The sequence below is a fragment of the Macaca nemestrina genome, chromosome X, assembly GCF_043159975.1.
Source record: "Macaca nemestrina isolate mMacNem1 chromosome X, mMacNem.hap1, whole genome shotgun sequence".
In the NCBI taxonomy this organism is placed as follows: Eukaryota; Metazoa; Chordata; class Mammalia; order Primates; family Cercopithecidae; genus Macaca; species Macaca nemestrina.
The window spans coordinates 138,499,376-138,522,399 of NC_092145.1; the positions used below are offsets into that span (position 1 = coordinate 138,499,376).

Sequence of the window (23,024 nt, forward strand, 5' to 3'; positions counted from 1 at the left end):
AATTTCTGTCAAAGAAGGTGATCCTGAGGGAAAGAAATTACTTTCAACTCAAGCCGAGCAGTAAGTAAATCCTCTATTTTTAAGCAAGCTGATGAAGTGACAATTCTGTGAACCAACCCCTAAATATGTACCTTCAGGGATGGCCACCCAATTAATTTCATTCTTGCTGACATTTCCCATTGCCTTAGAAACTTCTTAATGCACATTAGTGCAGCTAAAATGGATTCCATGAGAATGAAAGATAAAGGGTCTTTATCTCTTACACCCACAAAGAAGCAAAATGTTATTTCAGGGCTTTGTGAAAATATAATCGTGATGTGCTGTTCAAAGTAAACTAGTGTAGTAGAGCTACTCCAGAATCATCCCCACTCGATTAACTCATGAAGTTTCAGAACTGAAAGATGTCAATTCAAGCCAATGAGTATCATGAGGCTAAAATTCTCTACAATGCCTGAAAAGGAACAGCCAGATGTTTCCTTTAAAAAAAGAAAAGGAATTTACTCATATCCCTTTACTATGCAAAGAAGACCTTAAATTTCTAAATGCTATTTCCCTGAAATAGACATATAGACTGAGGAAACAAGAATTGTAAGCATTGCACTGATTTTCATTTCTGGAGAACTTTTCCCAAAAGTTAACCAATTTAATACCCTTGTGAAAGAGCTATTTGTTTTTCAGTGACAGAAAAGAAAACCACACAAATCTCAGTTTGCCTAAGTGACAAAGCAGTATATTTCTAAGGCATGAATAAAATATTAGAAATAGTTAAGACCATTAGAATCTGACAGTTCATCAGTATCCCAGGATGATGTTAAAGATAACACATTTAGGAGTTTTTCCAATTACTAATCCAGGCCTTTCTACACACCTAAATGAATAATGACATTTTGAAATCAAAGAATTAGACTGGCTGTATTGCCAATATGCAGGAGCCCCTGAAAATTCACCAAAAAATTGGTGAAACGCTTCCATTTTCCACAGATTTTTTTTAAAAAAAGAGTTGGAACTGATCTGAAGCAAATATTAAAGGGCAAGATTATACAGATCTGTGACTACCATATTACATGTAGATGGTCATAGGGATACTGGAAATCATTTGCCGAAGTCATCAGATTTGAGTATTGGATTTAAGAAGTCTAAATCTAAAACTATTGAATAATTTAGATTGGGAATGAAACAGGATAGGTGGACTGAGAAATAATGTGATGACAGGAAAGAACCAAAGACAGTGGAGCAAATGGCTTTAAACCATTATCTATCATTTTTCAAAGCAGTTCTAAAGCCTTCTGCTTTTTTCCTTTGTGCTTTTGACTGGAGTCAGGGATAGGCAGGGGAGAGATTCAGCTTTAGGCCTACCTCTTAAAGTCAGTAACCGCCAGTGAATTCTTCAGGTGCATATTATAGGAAGGTTTGAAAGACAGAGATCAGGGATGGCCGGATGGAAACATAAGAGGGAGAAGTGGTAATCATCACTTAAGCCAAGGGAAAGCACGGGGGCTCAGAGTTTCTAGAAGCCAGGACAGAACAGGGACTTAAAAGGGAGAGTGGCAAGAGACTAGGGAGCATAAAAAGAGCCAGTCAAAGATCGAGAAATCAGAATATTAGCCAAGGTTAAAAAGTGGACCATGAAAAAAAATTGTAACCCATGGAAGCCAGGCTTGCAGTTATAATGGCATGAGAAGGTTGACAAATCATTTCTACAAAAACCAAGTATAAAACTGGACAACACTGTCAACAAACAGCCATTTTAGGAATCTGGGAATTGATCAAGGGGGAGCAATAAATTAAGCAAAATTTAATATTTAAAAACTGGTAGAGCTTGGCATTAACTAGAGCAGGCACTATGGCCTTTTTGCCTGAGACTACTCCTGTCCCTCCTAGCTCACTGAGACCCCTTAGATTTGTCAGAAAAAGGCTGGCTGGGAAATCAGCAGCTTTGCTGCCCCAGTGGGAAGACTCAACTGGGGGTGGGAGTGAAAAGCCACAGCTTTGTCAGATAAAATTGGCCAACATAGAGGATGAAGTAGAGCAAGAAGTTTGAAGAGAAACCTCCAGCAAGTGTCCTCCCTGCAGGAACACCAAACTGAACAACTAGCCACACAAACACACGCACGCACGTGCGCGCGCGCACACACACACACACACACACATACACACACACACATGGCATCTTCATAAGAACCAAAATCCAGGTGAACAATCACAATACCTGGTTTTAACATCACATCAAGGAAAGAGGCACTGAAGAGGGTAGGAAAGCCAGTCCTGAACTGCCTACACCACCCTTCCCTTATTCCCCGGCAGCAGCAACATGGGCACAGAGAGAAAAATCTGTGTGCTTGGGGGAAGGAGAGCACAGTGATTGTGGGACTTTGCACTGGAACTCAGTGCTGTCCTATCACAGTGGGAAGAAACACAGGGCATATGATCACGTAAATTGATGCTAAAGAAGCATTTAATAAAATTCAACATCATTTCAGGATAAAAACCCTGAAAAAACTGGGTATGGAAGGAATATACCTCAACACAGTAATAGCCATATATGACAGAGCCACAGCTAGTATCACACTGAATGGGGAAAAACTGAAAGCCTTTCCTCTAAGATCTAGACAAGACAAGGAGGCCCACTTTTACCACTGTTATTCAACATAGTACTAGAAGTCCTAGCCAGAGTAATCAGACAACAGAAAGAAATAAGGGGCATCCAAATTAGAAAGAAAGAAGTTGGCCGGGCACAGTGGCTCACGCCTGTAATCCCAACACTTTGGGAGGCCGAGGTGGGTGGATCATGAGGTCAGGAGATCGAGACCATCCTGGTTAACACGGTGAAACCCCGTCTCTATTAAAAAAAAAAAAAAATACAAAAAATACAAAAAATTAGCTGGGCGTGGTGGCAGGCGCCTGTAGTCCCAGCTACTGGGGAGGCTGAGGCAGGAGAATGGCGTGAACCTGGGAGGCGGAGCTTGCAGTGATCAGAGACCGTGCACCACTGCACTCCAGTCTGGGTGACAGAGCAAGACTCTGTCTCAAAAAAAAAGAAGAAGAAAAGAAAAGAAAGAAAGAAGTCAAATTACCCCTGTTTGTAGACAATATGATCTTATATTTGGAAAAATCTAAAGACTCCACCAAAAAACTATTAAAATGATAAACAAATTGAGTAAAGTTGCAGGATACAAAATCAACATACAAATATCAGTAGCATTTCTATATTCTAAGAGAAAGCAATCTGTAAAAGAAGTCAAGAAAATAATCTCATTTACAATAGCTGCAAATGAAATAAAATACCTAGGAATAAACTTAGCCAAAGAAGTGAAAGGTCTCTACAATGAAAACTATAAACACGTTGATGCAAGAAATTGAAGAGGACACAAAAAAGTAAAGCTATTCCATGTTAATGGATTAGAAGAATCAATACTGTGAAAATGCCCATAGTACCAAAAGCAATCTACAGATTCACTGTAATCCCCATCAAAGTATCAATGACGTTCTTCACAGAAATAGAAAAAAAAAAATCCTAAAATTTATATGGAACCACAAAAGATCCAGAATAGCCAATGTTATCCTAAGCAAAAACAACAAAACTGGAGGAATCACATTACTTGACTTCAAATTATACTACAGAGCTATAGTAACCAAAATAGCATGATATTGGCATAAAAACAGACACATAGACACAAAGATCTGAATAGACATTTCTCAAATGAAGACATACAAAAGGCAAACAGGTATATGAAAAGGTGCACAACATCAATGATTATCAGATAAATGCAAATCAAAAATTACAATGAGATATCATCTTACTCCAGTGAAAATGACTTTTATTCAAAAGACAGGAAAAAACAAATTCTGGTGAGGCTGTTGAGAAAAGAGAACCCTCAATACTCTGTTAGAGGGAATGTAAATTAGTACAACCACTATGGAGAACAGTTTGGAGGTTCCTCAAACAACTAAAAATAGGGCTACCTTACAGTCCAGCAATCCCACTACTGGGTATATACCTAAAAGAAAGAAAATCAGTATATCAAAGAGACATCTGCTCTTCCATGTTTATTGTAGAACTGTTTACAATAGCCAAGATTTAGAAGCAACCTGTGTGTTCATCAACAGACAAATGGATAAAGAAAATGTGGTACATATATAAAATAGAGTACTATTAAGCCACAAAAAAGAATGAAATCTTGTCATTTACAACAACATGGATGAAACTAGAGAATATTAAGTGAAATAAACCAGCCCCAGACAAACTTCACATGTTCTCACTTATTTGTGGGAACTAAAAATTAAAACAATTGAACTCATGGAGACAGAGAGTAGAATGAGGCTGAGAAGGGTACTGGGTCGAGGTAAGTGGGGATGGTTAATGGGTACAAAAATATAGTTAGATAGAATGAATAAGATCTAGTATTTGATTGCATAACAGGGTGACTACAGTCAACAATTTATTATAGATTTAAAAATAACAATGTGTATAATTGGACTGTTTGTAACATAAAGAAAGGATAAATGCTTGAGGCTATGGATACCCCATTTGCCCTGATGTGGTTATTACACACTCTATGCCTGTATTGGAATATCTTATGTACCTCATAAATCTGTACACCTACTAGGTACCCACAATTTTTTTTTTTAATTTTTGAATGACCAACTTAGTAAAAAACCAATGAGGAAAACCCAGTCAGAAATTTAAAAGAGAGATCCTGTAACTGACATAGTAATAGAAGAGCTGAATAAGTACTCCATACATCCCTGGCTGACTGGGAAACTAGGCACATGTGTAGGGAAGACCAGTGACGGCCTGGTGGAAGGTGAAATTGAAGGTGGACTGAGAACTGGCTGTAATTTTGAAGGTGCTCCCAACCCACACACAGAGCAACTGGCAGAGGGTAGAAACCCTGTAGACTCAAGGTGTTTGAGCACAAGCTCTGACCTAATCACTGAGCACTGAGCTATGTAGACACAGGGACAACCATTAGGAAGTGAGGCTAAAACCTACAAATAAGAGTTAAAAAACTGAGCAGAGACATCGACAGCTGCATACTACAGAGAAGATCTATTCTGCAGTATGTTAGGACAGTTACTTTTTTTTGTTTGCTTTTAAAAACCCCAGAAAAATAAATCAGAATCCAGAGTTGCTACAACATACTATCTAAACTGTCATTAGCAACAACAACAAAATGTTATGCAAAGGAAAAACTGTTAAAAAAAAAAAAAAAAAAAGCAATCAATAGAAACTAACTCCAGTTAGTTTGAGCCCAGATATTAGATTTAGCAAAGACTTGAAAGTGGCTATTATAGATGACTTTAAATAATTAAAATAAATTTTATTCAAAGAATAAATAGAAAAATATGATGACAATGACTTAACAAAGAATTACAACAGAAAAATAGAAACTATAAAAAACAAATGGAAATTCTGGAGTTGTCAGCCATAACAAGGAATGAAATAATGGCATTCACAGCAACCTGGATGGAATTGGAGACCATTATCTTATGTAACTCAGGAATGGAAAACCAAACATTGTATGTTCTCACTCCTAAGAGGGAGCTAAGCTATGAGGACACAGAGGAGTAAGAATGATACAATGGACTTTGGAGACCTGGGGAAAGGAGTGGGAGGGGGATGAGGAATAAAATACTACACACTAATATAGTGTACATGTAGACTGCTCAAGTGATGGGTGCACTGAAATCTCAGAAATCGCCACTAAAGAACTTATTCATGTAACCAACTACCACCTGTTCCCCCATGTAGGGAGACCCCCTGAAACTATTGCTATGGAATAAAAGATGAAATGCTCCTGATTATTGTAAATATAAAATTGCATGCAGGATTGTGTAAAGACAATGGCAGGTTGGACTGCCAGAATGAGCCAACAGTGCGTGATGTGCTTCCCCCTGCAGAGAGCCTGTGAATGGATATGTAGCCAGGGAGGTTTCACATCACCAAGATTCCTATCCCAGAAAAGCAGATGTTCATAGCTCTGGGAATGGAATGTGACGCTCGTGGAGAGCCTATAAATGGATGCATGGGGGGCGCCTGTCCACATGGATAAGACAGGGCTATAAATGCCCTCATCTTGCTGTGGCTCTTCTAGGCCTCTTTAGGGTTAAGACATACTCCCTTCTGAGAAATTCTGGTCTAACCGGTTGTCTAACTTCACATCCTGTCTCTATGAATTATTTGTAACCAGCCTTTGCTGTAACTGTTACTGCTGATTAATATCTTGCTAATCATAGGTTATGGAAAGACTGTGTTTCTGTTTTAAGGCTCTGTTAGAAATGACTGATGCACGCACTATATTGTAAATTCTTACCTCTGTATACTGTACTTCTGCATACGGATGTTACGTTAAAGAATTACTTCATCCCCATGTGACCATCTCACCTCATAATCAAATGACCCTAAATCCCTCACCAACCTACCCCCGCCCTCACTAAACTTAATAATAAATGCTGGCATATCCAGTGCATTGTTGGCACCGCGGGACCAGAAGGCAGTGACCCCCCTGGACCCAGCTTTCACTATCTCGTGTGTGTCTATTATTTCTCGACCTGCTGATCCCGCCTGGAAAGAGAGAGCCCCGTTGCATTGTGGGCTGCTGGCCAGATCCCGCAATACCCCCAAAACCTATTGAAATAAAAACTAAGTCTAAAAATAATAATACAATTAAATTTAAAAAGAAATTCTGGAGTTGAAAACAGATCAATAGACATCATCCAATCTGGAGAAGAGAGAGAAAAAAAGCATTGGAGAAGTGGGCCTTAGCACAACAGAATCCAGTCCCAGGAATCAAAAGCAGCAGCAGACAGAACAAAATGTGATCCAAACCTAAGCTGAAGAATTTCTCAGTTGTAAGCCTTTTATTTTCCTGTAAAATGGGGATAACAGTATCTATACCATGCCAAATTCCTATGAGGATAAAATGAATTAAAAATTGTAAAGCACTTTCTGGTACGATGTAAACAAATAATAATTGTTAGCTGCTACCATCATCATTGTCATCATCACTGACATTTTGCTAAGGGAAGAAATCATAGCTGGTGGGCCCTGGGCCTAAAAGTACCTAAGGAAACCCTCCTATCTGTAGGAAAAACTCCTATAGGCAGCTGAGAGGAAGGCAAATAAACCATAACTGCTATTAGATAAAAACAATATAGCTATCAGTTCTTTGATAGGCATTACCTCAACAAATATTTTCTAGTTGCTTCTATACATTTACTTTGTCGTTTCTAATCATAGGGTTTTTTTAAAGTATTTATTCTTTAAGATCTTCGAAAGTTACTACATGAATGTAAAAATCCAGAGAAATTTTTCCCTCTCTATATATTCATAACTAGATCTAGAAATAACTTTAATGTTTGCATCCTAATAAGCCTTCTCTTGATACGTGTTGATGCTAGAAATGGGGGACCTGTAATTAGACTTAAGATCTGAATCACATAATATAAAAAATAAGAGTTGGCAAAACATGACACAGATTTTGCTAAAAACAAGTTAACTGGCAAGCCAGCTACTCTGACTTGAGGGGAATTACAAAGTTTAATCTAAAGAGACTCCGCTTCTCACCAATGTATTTATCTATTTAACTTTTTTTTAATACTCACTCTGTTTTTGGAACGGCTTTTCTTAGCCAGAAGAAATCAGACTGTGCTAAATACTTGCGAGTTTGTAGGACGTTGCCAAAGTAGTCGGATTCTGAAAACTTGATCTGAATAAAACAAACCACAACATCATTGTTCTAAGTAAAGATAAAAGATGGCTCTAAAAACATTCTTCAGCATAGGAAGGAGCAACTAGCAGAGAAGCTGCAGCAGTCACAGCCTCTCTCCGCTGTCATCAGTTAACCCAGAATTCACAAAGCCATGAAATTTAGTCTCAGTGATTTTCTTTTAACGTAAAAACTTCAAAAATCAATACAGTCATTTCTGGATCACAGTAAAAACATAAGAGAAGCTGCAGTCATTTACAATGCATTCCATTTACATTCTAATTGAAAAATCTACTTTAACCTTTACAAAACATATTATCTTTGGTTTGAAATTTCTTGGCTCACAAGTCCTTGATCTTTTTTAAAATGTGTACTTTATTTATTTGTCACATAAGTTTTTTTTAGTAACATGCAGTTTAGTTGGCTGAAAACTCATTTAGCTTACAGACAATGATTTAGTCAAATAATTGGTAGTTGTTCATAAAGGAAAAAAATAAATGTGATTCAGGGACCTATTTTCTACCATAAGCACAATGAAGTCACCAGAATAATTATTAACAGAATGTATCTGTTAACACTCAAAAAGTCTCTGGTCACTAAATATTAATGAAATTACAGAGGCAAATCATAGATTATAGCTTGCATGGGAACACCGGAAGTTGGTACCAGCTCACAACAATGTTGTCTATTAAGACAGGGAAACAGATACAATTGATTTTTTCGTTCCTTTTCTTGTTTTGGAAGGAGAATGGCAGACAGTTTCCATTCTATAGGCACTCCATCTACAAAACTAGCAATACCTAACCTAGCTATTTATTGCAAACAAGATCTGTGGAGCTGTTAATGTAGTAGTTTGTAGTGACCTCCAGTGCTTTGGTTTTTAAATATATTACTATGGAAATTAAGAAAAATGCACCTTTGAATAAGGAAATAACCAAAGGTAACCAAATTCTTATTAACTGTAATTTTTATAACTTTAATAGTCTTTTAAAAGCAAAAAGTAAAATATGCATGTATATGAAACCCACAGGCATTACATTATAGATATGAATGTATATATGCAATTTGATGGTAATAGGCTTGACAGTCACCTATTTGTGGACCAATGTCTGGCTCACATTTAGCTCCTCCCTAACACAGAGTGGGTACTCATGTCTGTGGAGAAGTTTTTGTTAACGAGTCATCTTAACAATCTTTCCAGGAGACCAAGCCAAAATATAAAGGAAGGAGTAGAATAACCGAAGGCACATGGACAAAGGCAGAAATAAAAGTATTGATTCCTGGCATCGTCTGCGTTCTGCTTGGCCAACAAATTATAAAGCTATGACTTTAAATTGTACCTCAAACTGCTTGCACGGAGAAGAGGGGCTGATAACAAATTGTGGTATATTCACATAATGAAAGGCAACCCAACAGTTTAAATGATTGTTCTGTGTGCATGAACATGAAATAATCTTAAAAATTATGCAGAGTGAATAAGGTAAGTTATATCTATGAGGAAATTTAAAGTTTTTAAACATGAAAAACAACACTGTATGCTGTTTATGGACATATGCCTATGTAGCAAAAGCATAAAGAAAGGCATGGGAACAACAATAATAAGACTGAACTCAAGGTAGTGTTTATATGCAGAGATGGAGATAGACACAGAGGAAGGAGATTAGATCAAGGAAGATTACAGACAGAATTTCAAACGCATCTCTTTCATTCATTTAAAATGTGTGTGTGCATGTACAAAGCTAATATGGCAGTATGTTTAATATGTGCTAAAATAGATGTGTTCAAATTATTTTACTCATGTTCCGACATTTGAAATGTTTCAAAATAAAAAGAAATCATATATATATATATATATATATTTTTTTTTTTTTTTTTTTTTTTTTTTTTTTTTTGGAGACAGAGTCTCACTCTGTCACCCTTGGACACCTAGAGTGCAGAGATGAAATCTCAGCTCACTGAAACCTCCACCTCCACCTCCCAGGTTCATTCGAGTCTTGTGCCTCAGCCTCCTGAGTAGCTGGTATTACAGACATGCACCACCATGCCCAGCTAATTTTTATATTTTTAGTACAGATGGGGTCTTGCCATGTTAGCCAGGCTGGCCTTGAATTCCCGGACTCAAGTGATCCGCCCGCCTTGGCCTCCCAAAGTGCTGGGATTACAGGTGTGGGCCACCACGCTGGCCAAAATCTTATAATTGATTGTATTTTAAGATAAAGGTTTATTTTAGCCTGAGAAGAAACAGAGTAAGCACCTTGCTATAGAAAGCAACCTTACTAGCAATCCTAAGACATTCCCAGATCATATGGTTAAAAGATGTGTCCACTGTTCAACCCTTTGCCTTTTTCAGCTTTTGTTTCCAAGATAGCTCTACCAAAACCTTCAGAATATGATTGTAACTGATAGAAAATTCAGGTATGTTCTCAGCTTCAGAACACATTCTGGGAAATTCTCTCAGAGGAATTTCCTTCAAAAATACTGACTTTTTAAAAATAATATCAGTGGGGTCAGTTTTTGCTTTTAGAAAGCTTGCTAATTGTGATACTTTCATTACTGTTCCATCTGAAAAACAAAATCCCTTGACATTCAGGTTGGTCTACAGACATTAAACAGAAAGCCATCTCAAAACTTTCTAAAGGGCCAGGCGCAGTGACTCATACCTATAATCCCAACACTTTGGGAGGCTGAGGCTGGCGGATCACTTGAGGTCAGGAGTTCGAGGCCAGCCTGGCCAACATGGTGAAACCCCACCCCTACTAAAAATATGAAAATTCACCAGGTGTGGTGGCACATGCCTGTAATCCCAGCTACTCGGGAGACTGAGGCAGAAGAATCACTTGAACCCGGGAGGCGGAGGTTGCAGTGAGCTGAGATCTTGCCACTGCACTCCAGCCTGGGCGATAAAGTGAGACTCTGTCTTAAAAAAAAAAAAACTTGTAAAGAAAAGGGTCCCAAGTCTAAAAATACTTTAGATAAGTAAGGACCTACCAGAACCCTGAAAATAATTGGGGGAAACAAAACTCAGAGGTAATTAATTACAATTTGCCATAGCTTATCTATGTTTAGAAAGATAATTTAAAAATTGTTTTCATTATTAAGTTGAGAGTATTAGCCTGGTTTAATTATCTATTCCATTTATTTAATGGAAATCACAAGTAATAGAGGACAGGTCTTACTTCTTTTCCTTGAGACAGGTTAAGTGTTTGGGGGTAGGCAGGGGCCAGTCACTGTTATTCACATATGATAGATGGGAAACAGGGCTAAGGAGATTATGGAATTTGGCAAAGCTACACTGTCCAAGTCATTTGGCTCTGACTCCAATGTTATTTTCATTGGTCTTAATAAGTAAACCAATGATTCAAGGACAAACTAAGATTGAGGATGGGAGTAGAAGCAGTGATTAAATAAATCATGACACAACTTACTTGAAATGCTATACAACTGTTAAAATAATGGTAACAAAGGCTATAAAGACAGTAACAAAACAATATGTTAACTGTAAAGGCTGGTATACCAAATTATATATAAACATCAATTACAGCTGTACAGAAATAGAGAAAAACAAATTAATAAACTGTAACAGAAGTATATATATATATATATTTTATTATTATACTTTAAGTTCTAGGGTACACGTGCACAACGTGCAGGTTTGTTACATATGTATATTTGTGCCATGTTGGTGTGCTGCACCCATCAACTCGTCAGCACCCATCAACTCGTCATTTACATCAGGTATAACTCCCAATGCAATCCCTCCCCCTTCCCCCCTCCCCATGATAGGCCCTGGTGTGTGATGTTCTCCTTCCCGAGTCCAAGTGATCTCATTGTTCAGTTCCCACCTATGAGTGAGAACATGCGGTGTTTGGTTTTCTGTTCTTGTGATAGTTTGCTAAGAATGATGGTTTCCAGCTGCATCCATGTCCCTACAAAGGACACAAACTCATCCTTTTTTATGGCTGCATAGTATTCCATGGTGTATATGTATATATATTATGTAGCAATATTATGAGTGTGTTTTCTCTATTTCCCAAATTTTCTGCCAAAACCTTCAGAATGTGATTGTAACTGATAGAAAATTCAGATATGTTATTGGGCTCAGAATACTTTCTGGGAAATTTTCTCAGAGGAATTTCCTTCAAAAATATTGACTTTTAAAAAATATTATCAGTGGGATCAGTTTTTACTTTTAGAAGACTTGCTAATTGCAATAATATTTTGATAATTTTAAATATTTCAAAAGGCCCTTGGATGAGAAAAAGAATTGAAGCCCAACAACTATTAGGAAAGTTCTGTTTGTTGTAGAAGTAGAAACAAGAATGAATTCACATGAATATTTTAAAGCCGCTTGTAATCTCCAAAATGAAAAAATTAAATTCGGCAAGAGACAATACTTGGCTCAAAAGCCTCTTGTCCTTTCAGTTACTGGAAAAAGTCTAGGTCAAGTTGATCACTTTCAATCAATTCCATCTCTTGACTTTTCAATTGCGTGACCTTTGGGGAATTAATTGGGACTCTTGTGTCATTTCCTAGGAATAGCTGTCCTGATCATAAAATTCAGTAGAGCCTACATTTCTCTTCTTGAATATCCTATCCCAGATCCACAGACTAAATGGAAGAATAAAGTTATTACCACCACCACCACCCCAAAGATGGGGAACCTGTAAGCGCATAACAAGGAAACCTGTTCAGCTTCTCTGTAGGATAAGTACATGTTTATAAGACAGTACATAGGAATGCAAATGATCTGTAGTATAGCCCTCGGCCTACATGTAAGAACAGGCAGATGAAAAATACTGAAGCACTAATTGTGGTACTTTCCTTACTGTGCCAGTAGGATGTGTAAATTCTAGGACACCTTTCATTTAATTTAAATCCATTTAAAGATACTCAGAGATATATCCAAATATCTATTAGAAAGATTTTGTGTTAGGCAACCAAAGAATTTTCTGAATACTTAATGGAATTTGTATTTCATATCTACATGTTCCCTTATTCAAACAACAAATCAATATGCAAGATGGGTGTGTTTAGATGGCTTTGCCCAAAAGTAATGTGTGTCTGTACATGTAGACATACTTATTATGTTGGTGCAAAAGTAAGTGCAGTTTTTGGCATTAAAAAATAATGACAAAAACCACAATTACTTTTGCACCAACCTAATATATACTGGGATGATGTTCAAAATGTTTAATAATCCACATATACAGTGTACCATGGAGGATGCAATTCCCACAAACAGCTATGTGAAGGTGGGTCTGAGGGAGTTCCAGCCAGCACACTAGCACTGGAACCAGATATCCCACCTCCACACTGGGGCTGGTCTTGGTCTGCTCTGATGAGTGGAACAGTCTGGATAAAGGCCAATGTGAGAGAGTTACAGAGGTCTGGCTGGAAGGCTGAGGGGCACCAGGGTGCCCCACCTCCAATGCCCACCCTTAGCTCTCCAGTGCCATGATGGCCAGGGGTCCCTTGAAAGAGCTGAGTGCAATGTTTTTTGTTAACAAATAGTAAATAATTATTTTAATATTTTAACAACCTCTTTTTCTGCAGCATTCCATCTGAATATCACCTCACTCTTGCATAGTAGCACTGTCTGTCATGTACACACACACACACACGCACATACACACTAGCTTTTCACTGGCCAAAGCAGACCAGACCCACCCCAGAGAATCTTACACAGGTTCACATATCTGCATATCCCTATATGCACATTATATGTATATATGTGTGTATCACTCACCAGAAACTTTGGCCTCTGAAACATTTCTCATTTCCAATTCTCCTAAGTAAATGGAGGCCAGCCATGATTCTGACTTTAGTCCTTACTGCAATTCTCCATTGGCTTTCACAAGAATGAGTAATGTCCTTAATTGTGCTGGTTATTTACCTATAGTTTTTCAGCTACGTGCTGCCTACCCTTTCACTCTGTTCCGTAATGCTGGGGACTGGAAATCTGAAAACTGTTTCCCAAGCTCCTTTGCCAATTACCTTCCTGCAAATAGGAGGCGCTAGAGGAAATCAGTGGGTTGCAGGAGAGAAAAGGGTGCTGTGTTGCCGCCTCTCACTCTCTCTCCCCATCTACTCCCTCCCTTTTCTTTTTCTGACAGTGACTCTGGAAGAATCTTCAGTTCCTCCTGCAAAGCTCAGCTCTGGAGTGGCAGTTCTCCTCTACTCTGCTAAGTGACGGGACCATCACCTCCTCCCTTCTGTGACCCTAGACACAGGAGTAGCAGCTGCTTTCTAAAGTTACTAATCTGTGGTTTATCTCATTTTTCCCTCTTCTTGCCTTCCAACATATTTCATGTATTAAACTCACTGTTTAAAATGCCTAGTGTGCTTTTTGCTTTCCTCGCTAATATTGAAATATTTCCAAAATTGGTAGAAACTCACTGCTTGAATCTATTTCTATTAAGAATCAACGAAATGGAATACTTTATTAGGCTGATTTGAAAATGGGCCGATGCCTACCTATTTAGGCTAATAGGCTTCCCTGCATGTTGATGGGGATTCAAATAAAGGGCATTTTATTTCTTCTTGTTCTTTTCCAAAACCACAGGATTGTTATTCAGAAATGCTTTGCTGAGTACCTCAGTTTACCTTGTCATCAAAAAAATTTGATTCTTTTGCATATTTACCTCTTAATTCTATCTCATTTGCTTTTATTTCCACATAAGCCCAACTTCCATTTTCAGCATTTTTCCTTGACCTTCATCTGATCCATCAGGTAATTTCGCTCCTCTTTCCTTTTGCATTTGTGCCTGATGAATCATATCTCCACCTGTCTCCAATGCAGCATGCTGTTTTTCATTTGTAACAGCCTCTATGCTCAGAGCTCGTATTACCAGAAATTTCTCACAGGAGTCCTTATCCACATGTTTCTTAAAACTGAAAACAGTCTCATTGTGTACCAGGAATACTTCAGTCTATTTGCTATTGCCCTCAGTGACAATACTGCAATGTCATCCTTTACCTTTTAGGGTGGGTTTTATTCATTTCATCTATCAGTGATATGATCTGGCTCTGTGAGAGTCACGGGAGTAGCACAGCTGCTACTCCTGTGTCTAGTGTCACAAAACGGAGGAGGTGATGGTACCGTCACTTAGAAGAGTAGAGGAGAACTGCCACTCCAGAGCTGAGCTTTGGAGGAGGGACTGAAGCCATTGTCAGAAAAAGAAAAGGGCAGGGATTGAGGGGGAGAGAAAGTGAGAGAGCCCAAATCTCTGTAATCCCCATATGTCAAGGAAGGGAGATGAATGAATCATGGGGGCAGTTTCCCCCATGCTGTTCTCATGATAGCGAGTTCTCACAAGTTCTGACGGTTTTTAAAGTGGCAGTTTTTTCCTGAACTCTCATTCTTCCCTCCTGCCGCCTTGTGAAGAAGGTGCCTGTTTCCCCTTCACTTTCTGCCATGATTGTAGGTTTCCTGAGGCCTCCCCAGCCATGTGGAACTGTGAGTCAATTAAACCTCTTTCCTCTGTAAATTATCCAGTCTCAGGTATTTCTTTATAGCAATGTGAAAATGGACTAAAACCATCGGTTTCTGAATACAAATGTCTTTTTACTTCGTGTACCTGGAATTTTTTTCACTGTCAGGTTTTTAAACTGTTCAAACTCTTGGGTGTAATTGTGTCTGTTTTGGCAATGAGTCAGATGAAAGCCATTTCTTCAAAGAAGTGATTAAAAATCTTGGTGTGTAACCGCTTCAGTTCAGGCCCCAGAGAAACAAAGAAGCATAGCCAACATGGCATCCTGTTTGGCATCTGGTTTCTTTTCACAAAAGATATTGCATTCAATGGGTCCTTAAATTTGGGGCTCTCAACTTAGCAACAGAATGCCAACAAAACTTGATCAACTAAATATTGTGAGTAAGCCTTAAGTGCTACCTTATTCGATTAAAGCTTGAGACTGCTCCATCTGTATACCCTTTTAAATCAATTTGAGGGACCTGGACAGTGTATGAGTTAATTCATGAGGACTTTTTCAAACCAAAATGTCCACTACCACAAGTGTGAATTGAGGATGTCATAGCTAACACTTACATTGTGCTGATTGTATGCTCGGGTTCATTCTAAACACTTTAAATATGTTAACTTATTTGATCCTCCCAGAAATGCTATATGGGAGGGATATCACCTTCATTCTTCAGATGAAGAAAGGCACAGAGAGGATACATAACCTACCCTAGGTAACACGGTAGTACATGGTAGACTGGGGGTTTTACTCCAGGCACTTTGACTCCAGGGTCCCTATTTATAACCTCTACACCAAACTGTCTCTCAAACCTTCTCATCCACATCCTGACTCAGAACATGTACCAATTGTATGGAGTTACCCAGGTTCTCCTGCTAAGGTACTTTGTGCCCTGGTGATATTCTTCTTATAGCAACAGCAGGTTAACCTGTGGTTTATCTATTTTCCCTTTTCTTGCCTTCCAACCTATTTCCCATATTAAATTCCCTGTTTAAAATACCCAGTGTGCTTTTTGCTTTCCTGTAAATTCACGCTGCAGTCTATTTCTATTAAGGATCAATGAAATGGAATATTTTATAAGGCTGATTTGAAAATGGACCACAGATGGTCCATATTAAAGCTCCCCTTTATAGGGAGTAGGCTATACTCTGTGTCAGAGTATTATGCCAGGTGTTTTTACGTTTATATAATCTCATCTAATCTTCCCAACAATACTAAGACTTGATTATGATATTTCCAGTAGCCAGATAACCAAAGGGACGCTAACTGAAGTTAAGTAACCTACACAGGATGAAACAGCTAGTCAGTGGAAGAAGCAGAATTCAAACCCAGGCCCATGATACTGGAGCCTGTGCTCTTAACTGTTTGATAATATGGCCTTCCCTCTGCTCTTCTTCCAACAGCTCTGGTCACACTGCCCCCACCAAGTCTCCTCCACCCTGACGCTTCTGTTACTCCAGCACAGCTGCCTAAAAAGGACCCTCAAGAACCCCTTCTCTGATTACAGGCAGAGCTTCCTGAGCCCAGATTTCAGTCCTGGCTCTGAAACTCTGTGTGCAACTGAGGAGCTCACTTAAATTATTGAGTCTCTATGTCCTTTTCTGCAAAATGGGAATGAACATCATCTATTTCACAGAATCACTGAAGGAATTAAAAGTTAATGTACATGAATATGTCAAGTGCTTCAACATTTTTAGTTATGATAATAATAATGGAATTTTCAGCATCATCAAAACAAAATAAGATAGACTGTCTGAGTTTTAGGATGCTATGAGGCATAATTATTTTCTTCCAGAGCAACTGTATCAATATTTTGGGAGGCTATATCTTAGAGCCCAATGGAGGAAGAATCTAATTAATGCTTTCTCTCACTTTTGAATAGTCTTGTAAAATTTTGATGCTCGTCTCCAAAGCTGGGATTGCTTTCAGATATGCCACTTGTTGAGCCACAATTTCAGGAAAGAGCTATACCTCAGAAGCATAGTTACTTAAAGAATTTCAAAAGACTACGTTTTCAAGACAATCTAGTGAATGGTAAAAACAGGTTTTTTAAATGAGGAAGAAAAATCGTTGATCAGAACTATTTGTAGGAGAGGAAATAACAGTCGTTGTGATTAGAAAGGCCTATAATTAATATACCTACCGGAAAATACATGTCCAAAAATATTGGAATAAAAAAGAATTATGACTATTTTTCATCAGTAACTTACTGCAAATACACAATCCAATTCACAATAAATTACAGAGTCATATGTATATGCACTTAATTTGCCAAAACACTCATAAAGTTTAATGAAGTTAAGTCCCAGTAGGCAGATTTATTACTATTCATTTAATATGAATGAAGCAAATAAAAAGTGTTTAACAACAAACATGATGCATTTGCCATTAGAACATGCTCACTAATTGTAAAATACTCAATTTGCTTAATTCTTTCTTTTATGATCAAATTAGGCCAAACCCAAGTCCATTTGTTTTATGGTACCCACTCAGCTATGCATCGTTTCTGACACTTCCTTTATTTTGAATCTGCCCTAAATCTTGTGATCTGCCTGGCATATTCAGGCTCATATCTAGCCAAGGAATTAATCAAAAGTTGGTGTTTTCTGGCATCACCAGTTTTAATTGCTTGGACTTGGGTTAGTTGAAAGGCACAAGGCCAGTAAAACTTGCCAGGGGGAAAAAAAAAAAAAGTACAATAAATATAGCACTTACTGCTTTGAGGTCTTCATTAACATGAGTATCATTCATTATAAAGTCTGGATAGCCAACTTTTGCCAAAACAGCTCTCGCCTATAAAAAGGAAAAAGAAAAATAATGTCAGAGTTTCAGCACTTAAATCATTAATAATCACAAGATGTAGAAGTGTGCCCTTCATCTGAAAACTCCATTTACTGAATATCTACTATATGCAAGCCACTGTGAAGGGCAAAAGTAGATAGATATATACTGAAAAACCTCGGTATACTAAAAATGTAGTGAATGTAGCAAATAACTGTCCAGTACAATGTAAACAAAATAAAAATTTTCATAGAAATAGACAATATTGTTATCAAAGTCCAGAGCAGAGACTGTTTCTGCATGGAGAAAATGCTTAATGGAGAAGGTGACTGAATCGAGTCTTAGAGAATGGTTAGGATTTCAAAATGTAGAGCTAGAAGAACATTCCAGGAGAAGAAACAGGGGCAAAGATGGAGGCAAAAATATGTACAAACCATACATCTGATAAAGGGTTAATATCCAAAATATATTTAAAACTCAACTCAATATCAATAAAGCAAATAACCTGGTTAAAAAATGGGGAAAGGAGGTCGGGCACAGTGGTTCATGCCTGTAATCCCAGAGCTTTGGGAGGCTGAGGCAGGAGGATTGCTTGGGGCCAGGAATTCAAGACCAACCTGGGCAATGCAGTGGGACCCTGTCTCTACAAAAATAAAGAATAAAAATAAGCCGGGCATGGTGGCACCTGCCTATAGTTCCAATTAGTTGGGAGGTTGAGGCAGGAGGATCACTTGAGCCTGGGCGGTAGAGGCTGCAGTGAGCTATGATCACATTACTGCACTCCAGCCTGGGTAACAGAACAAGAACCTGTCTCAAAATAAATAAATAAGTTAAGTAATTAAAAAGGGAAAATAAAATGAAAATACATTTCTCAAAAGAAGACATACAAATGGTCAACATATTTTTTTAATGATCCACATCATTATTCATCAGGGAAATAAAAATTAAAAACACAATGAGATATTACCTATCACCAGTTAGAATGGCAATTATCAACAAGACAAGAGATAGTAAGTGTTAGCAAGGGTGTGGAGAAAAGGCAACTCTTGAGCACTGTTGATGGCAATATAATTTGATACAGTCACTGTGAAAAACACTATGGAAGCCAGGCGCGGTGGCTCACGCCTGTAATCCCAGCACTTTGGGAGGCCAAGGCGGGCAGATCACAAGGTCAGGAGATCGAGACCATCCTGGCTAACACGGTGAAACCCCGTCTCTACTAAAAATACAAAAAAAAAAACAGATTACCCGGGCATGGTGGCGAGCACCTGTTGTCCCAGCTACTCAGGAGACTGAGGCAGGAGAATGCCGTGAACCCAGGAGGCGGAGCTTGCAGTGAGCCGAGATCACGCCACTGCACTCCAGCCTGGGCGACAGAGTGAGACTCTGTCTCAAAAAAAAAAAAAAAAAAAGAGAGAGAAAAGAAAAACGCTATGGGGGTTCCTCTAAAAATTAAAAATATATCTGCCATACGAAGCAGTAATCCTACTTCTGGGGATATAGCCAAAGGAAATGAAATCAGTACGCTAATGAGATATCAGCGCCTCCATGTTCACTGAAGCACTATTCAAAATAGCCAAGATATGGAATTAGCCTAAATGTCTATCGACAGAGGAATGGATTAAAAATGTAGTATATATACACAATGGAATACTATTCAGCTTTAAAAAAGAAGAAAATCCTGTCACTTGTGACAACGTGGATGAACCTGTAGGACTTCATGCTAAGTGAAATAAGCTAGGCACGGAAAGGCAAATACTGCATGATCTCATTCATGTGGAATTTTAAACAGTCAGACTCATAGGAGACAGTATAGTAGGATGGTGGTTACCAGGGGTGGAGGAATGGGTTAGGGAGTTGGTCAAAAGATACAAAATTTCAGTTAGATAAGAGGAATAAGTTTAGGAGATGTATTGTACAACACAGTGACTATAGTTAATAACAATGTATCGTACACTTGAAAATGGCTAAGGGAGTAGATTTTAAATGTTATCACAAAAATGATAAATATATGAGGTGATGGATATGTTAATTTATCCATTCTCTAATGTATACATGTATCAAAACATCATGTTGTACATCATATATATATATAATTTTGTCAGTATATATATGTAGTCAGCTTAAATACATAAAAATGAAAAAAACTACAAGGAGATAGCAAACACACACGATAATGGCATATTGAAGAGAGGGCGAGTAATTTAATGTAGCAGGACTATAAGTACATGAGGATGGAGAGCAGAAAATAAGGCAGGAAAATTGGCCTGGGGTCAGATCACAGGGATTCCTGAGTGCCATGTTAACAAGCCTAAATTTTATTTTACAGCTAAGAGAGAGCTAAATATGTTTAGCATGGGAATAAAAGGAGATGAGTCATGCTTCAGGAAGATTATCTTTGCAACATTGTGAAAGATGGCCAGGATGCCAGGAAGATTGGAGGCAGTGGTCTAGAATAATTTAAGATACATCATAATGTCGTAACCATCATTTAGATAGACAAAGGTACTAATGATCCTCTGTGTTTTATAACAGATAGGGTATAAATAAAGGAAAAACAGGCACATATGAAGAACCTCAAGAGCAGAGATTTGCAAAATATGGTCCCTGGGCCAAATCCAGCTACCCTACCCCTGTTTTTATAAATAAAGTTTTATTGGAACATAGGCACACTCATTTGTTTACCTGTCATCTATGGCTGCTTCTGCAGTACAGCTGTAGAGTTGAATAATCGGGTCAGACACCCTGTGGCCCACAAAGCCTCAAATATTTTATCTGGCCCTTTCTAGAAAAAGTTCGTCAACCCTTGCTTTAGAGAAACTTCACAGTTCCATGTGAAAAATTTCTCTCTCCCTTCCCCAGATTCTGGGTTTCGTAAAAGCAAAAGACAAGCTTACAAGTACACTGTCAGGGCTCTGACCAGATTCCGTGGGATCCCTTTTATAACTTCTGTGCCTCCCTCCAGCATCTGGTTTTCTTTTCTAATGGACAACACCTGAGACTTTTTGAAGGCCTGCCCTAGGAGCTTCTGGAGCTCCTTGCCTGCAATCAAAAACAGCTAGTTCCTGGGAGTTTATTTGCCTTCTACCCACCCTGCCTGCACCTGCACCTGCACCTGCACCTGCACCCGCACCCGCACCCGCACCCGCACCCGCACCCGCACCCGCGCCTCCGCCTCCGCCTCCGCCTCCGCCTCCGCCTCCGCCTCCGCCCAAGCGGCCCTAAGCAGCAATATGAAAGCACAGCCCCCTTGCCTCAATTCAGGATAAACTCTGAGGTATAATTTGTACTTCCAAAGTTCCCTGCAGGATCAGACTAGTTCTGAGATGTCTCCTGAAATTGGACTCTCACCCCTCCCTGTCTTGCTTCTCCCATTCCCTTACTGATTTCTCCTGGGAGTATTTGTTTAGTAAATCACTTACACAGGAATTCTCATCTCCAGATCTGCCTCCAGATGACCTAACGTAAGACCTAGGCAACCCCAAACACATTGGTTTTTTTCCAGCAAAGCCGCAAAGCAAAACCAGTGACCTTTGGACGCTGCTCTTGGCAACGAGTTCTTTAGTCCCTTTCGATTTTCCTCACTCAAGAAATAAACAGAATAAGATAGTACAGTTTCCTTATTTTCCTTGAAATAATTCAAATATTAAATATCAGCAGAATCCTGAAACTCAAGACTTAGGATTTTACAAGGGCTGTAGGACATAGTCATAATGGGTTTTGCTGTTTCAGAGACTCAAGTATAGCACAGATCAAATTATACCTTCAAAACCCTGTGAGTTACACACACTAAAAGCTTGATGTGACCCAGATAGCAGATAACTAGAGGTTACAACTCTACCCCCAACACCAAACTAGTTCGTATGTCTACAGGTTACCTCATTCTGAGATTGTTCTATTATTTCCTGCATCGTATTTAACTTTGCACTATATTTTATCAGCTCACTATAAGTCATATGCATAACTATAGCAAGAATTCCAGACAGTTTGAGAGAGAGAGAGAGAGAAGAAAAGAAAAAGAAAGAAAGAAAGAAAAAAGAAAGAAAGAGAGAAAGAAAGAGAGAGAAAGAGAAAGAAAGAAGGAAAGAAAGAGAACGAACGAACGAACAAGCTGAGTCATTCACAATTGTTTTCTGAAGACTGGTCTTTCCAGAGCATGCTGGTGAATTATGCACTGTTTTTTAAACCTCATCTCTGGGACCCCCCACTGCACCACAGAGCCTCACAGAATATGTTACCTTCTGCACCATCTATGCAGGTTATTGAATCCTTTTTTATTATTTATGTAGCATCACCGTAACTTGAAGAGAATCAGAACAATCAGAACAGATATAAAGAATCCCTATTTACCTCCCAAAGATACATACCTAGAATAAGGTAATAATACTAGTAGCAACATTGCCAACATCTGACTAGAGTGTTCTTCTCCCTAAAATGTGCTATATATGTATACCTCTATTCAGACTCAAATGTTTTTTTCTGCCACAGACTTCGTTGTCAACTTCTCCTCATCCTACATTTTTCCCTGAGAAGCTTCAGAACTACATCTTGCAATATCTCATGGCTCCAGGTTAGACTGCCAATGAGGAGCACTCATAGGCAATTCCAGAGGTAGAAGAGGAGATGCCATTCATTTGCTGTTGGTAGCCATATACAGACATGTGGGCATCTGCAGACAGCAGATACAGCCCTTTTCCAGAAACTTCCAGGCATTCTCCTTAGAAAGACCTCTTTGGTGTATAAGCAGCAGAGATCATTGGCAGACTCTGCCCTTCACTCCCCAGCCCTCGGAGTGGTTGCCTAAGCCTCCAATTCCCTATATTAAATGTCTTGCTGGTTGATATACTTAGAAGAGTGTCTGTTTTCCTGAATGAACCCTAAGTAAGGCAAATAGTAATCACATCGCTTTTTAATTTTTCAGAATGGGAGAAGAGAAGCACCAATAGTTTGATGGCTTGAAGGGCAAAGTATTAGTGAGTCAGGTCTGAGATTAATTACCCTATTGGTTACATGGACAAAAAGGAAAGGCAAGTCCCACTGTAAATACTGAGAGAGCAG

The 23,024-nt window shown here is 38.7% G+C and overlaps 1 protein-coding gene across 2 annotated transcripts in view; it reads right to left on the reverse strand.

Moving 5' to 3' along the window:
- The window catches only part of LOC105478221 (phosphate regulating endopeptidase X-linked), a 222,883-nt gene that overhangs the window by 63,340 nt on the left and 136,519 nt on the right, over window positions 1-23,024 (reverse strand). For both annotated transcript variants that reach the window (XM_011735347.3, XM_011735348.3), the window contains exons 13-14: window positions 17,901-17,978; window positions 7,606-7,709 (exon numbers count right to left, since the gene is read on the reverse strand). In XM_011735347.3, the coding sequence (XP_011733649.1) occupies window positions 7,606-7,709; window positions 17,901-17,978 (182 nt within the window). The remainder of the gene's footprint in view (window positions 1-7,605; window positions 7,710-17,900; window positions 17,979-23,024) is intronic.